Source organism: Hyposmocoma kahamanoa, unplaced genomic scaffold (assembly GCF_003589595.1).
Source record: "Hyposmocoma kahamanoa isolate Upper Pololo Valley unplaced genomic scaffold, ASM358959v1 81, whole genome shotgun sequence".
NCBI classification, from domain to species: domain Eukaryota; kingdom Metazoa; phylum Arthropoda; class Insecta; order Lepidoptera; family Cosmopterigidae; genus Hyposmocoma; species Hyposmocoma kahamanoa.
The window spans coordinates 792949-795331 of record NW_020654080.1 but is presented as its reverse complement, the minus strand read 5'-3'; the positions used below and the strand labels follow the sequence as shown (position 1 = coordinate 795331).

Below are 2383 nucleotides of genomic sequence, written 5' to 3'. Positions count from 1 at the left end.
TGTTAAGCCGGTCAGTAAATTCTTTAGCGAAGAAAACGCAGTTAACGACGGCCGACATGACTCAACTCGTGTTAAACGTACGTCTTATTGCATGGACATAAAGCTTTTCGTGACCGGCTCAAGCCAATTCCGTGCCCATTAGTGTGGTATTGCCATAAGTCTTGTAAAGCCACTTTACAACGTGGTATTGCCAACTTAGTAGTAGTTTTGTTATTAAATATGGGGAAATAATTACTAGTAAGTATAGTTTTTTTTAATCCGTTATTGTCAAGGCGAGTAAAATAAATTCTTGTTGATAGGATTTTTGTGTTATGAAGTTTCGGGGGTATTTTAAAGTGGTAACATTGCTATATAGCGCTTACGTAGCTGAGACGCTACACAAGGCCTGAGCTTAAAAGTTGGCAGTGCCCGGTTTTAGGGATAGCACCAATTCCAGCCAGTCGGACTTACATCTGTCAAGGTCGTAATGTTATTTATATTAATTACTTTACGTATTACCTACTACCGGGTACACATTTCCTCAAAACTAAGACTCAATTTACATTACCGTACAATGGAAGCTTATTTTTTTTTTACATACATAGCAAAATGAATTTATGACAATTGTGTTAACGTACAAGCTAGATACGAGACGGTAGGTGCAGAAAATTCTCGGAACTGCGCCCAAATTCTCCGCAAGGCGCGCGATCAATATTTTGGTTCGTATCCATTTAATTTGTAATTACACAATGTACCATTAAGTTCATTATGCTGTGTACACTTTCTGCGTTTGTGGTAAGTAGAGGCAGTAGGTAGAATATTTTTTTAAAATATTCTCTTAACTTTCACGTTACTAAGTTATTAAGGGCATAGCCCTTTTATTCTATTTATATAAAGAACCGTGTACAGGTAATCTCTGCAAATGAAACTGGTGATGTTCAAATTAGCAATAACTTTATTGTAACTAGTGCTTCTTAATAAAATTGATAGACTGGGAGTATTCTTTATTTCTTAATTGTAATCTATTATCTTTTTAGACTTTCATTTTCTTATGTTTTCATTTCGGGAATTGCGAAAATGGGAATACAAAATTATTGTACATAAAAATTCGCTTTATTTATTATCTACAGTTATTAGATATAAAATAAATTACATAATGATTTCCATGCGGCCGGCTGCAGCGTCCACCAAAACACGAAACTCTGCTTATAATTATAGTATACATTACATAATTGCACACAAGATTCATATTCCAAAAGTTTATTTGATCAAAACAGAATCAATTTAGAAAATATGCGGAGACAAGTAATAAAGTCAAGAAATAGTAAATAATAGTAATACTATTCTATCACAGATGGCGCTTGTCAAGTATTTCGATTACTCGACAACAGATGGCGTGTACAGATGTAGAAATGATACAGAGCCATCTATGATATAATCTTAGTACTAAAACAGAAACAACATCGCTGAAATATAAAATTAAAAAGAGAAACAAATTCTATAAACGCCGGGGTTAACATAATTAATAAATAACGTAGCGTAAAAAATAAATCTAACAATAATATGAGAAGGTAATTTGTAAATAAATGCAAAAGTAAATAGTACAGGGCAGTCTATAAAATTTGTTATACTACTAAAAGTTGTTTTTGTTCCAATCTACATCAGTAAACTGTATTATTGGTAAAACTACTTACAAGAAATAAAGAGAATATGGCATGGCAGTGTTTAACAAGAAAACCAATAATGCAATTTGCTAATGTCGATGTTTAGAGTGGTCATTAAAATATTAATCATGTTACAATTTGCTCCACTACATAAATTATTAATTTGTACAATAATAATATCCCATCGTTTTTGTTGCGGTGACAACATTTTACATAAATGTGCGGATGGTACGCTGCGGCCGCCATTTTGCTTACGACTATTTACGTATATGTATGTGTGCGTCGCGCGTCCGTTATACGCTAGGACTAGAGAAACGCGCGGCACCGCATTCACTCTCCCACACAAGTATTCCCACATTCACTTCACAATGGTCAAGTCCGAGTTCGCAGCATTTATCACAAATTAAAAACGTGACCTCAAAAACGACAGTCTCCACGAGTTCAACGAAGTCGACACGGGTTCGGGAACACGCGCACCGAGTGCGTCGCAGGAACGACGACTACGAACGGCACACGCACTCGAGTCGGCAGAGGGGGCCGGGGACCGGCCGCGCGGTTCGAAACAGCGGTCGGTAATGAGATTACAGGCTCCCTTCCGGAACGGGTCGGGGCGGTCAGTTCGCGGAGTCCTCAAAGAGCGTCTCCAGGGCCGCTCCATCGCGCAGCGGGAACTAGGCGGAATTAAACGGGCCCGTAGTCGGAGAGCGGCTGGCCGGAGCGGGCCGAGGGCGCGGAGGGCG

At 38.4% G+C, this 2383-nt stretch overlaps 1 protein-coding gene across 1 annotated transcript in view; it reads right to left on the bottom strand.

Moving 5' to 3' along the window:
- Nucleotides 1–391: 391 nt before the first annotated feature.
- The window catches only part of LOC113234011 (frizzled-2-like), a 30440-nt gene continuing 28448 nt past the window's right edge, over nt 392–2383 (bottom strand). Inside the window, exon 4 of the mRNA XM_026469239.1 lies at nt 392–452. Coding sequence (XP_026325024.1) covers nt 392–452 — 61 coding nt within the window. The remainder of the gene's footprint in view (nt 453–2383) is intronic.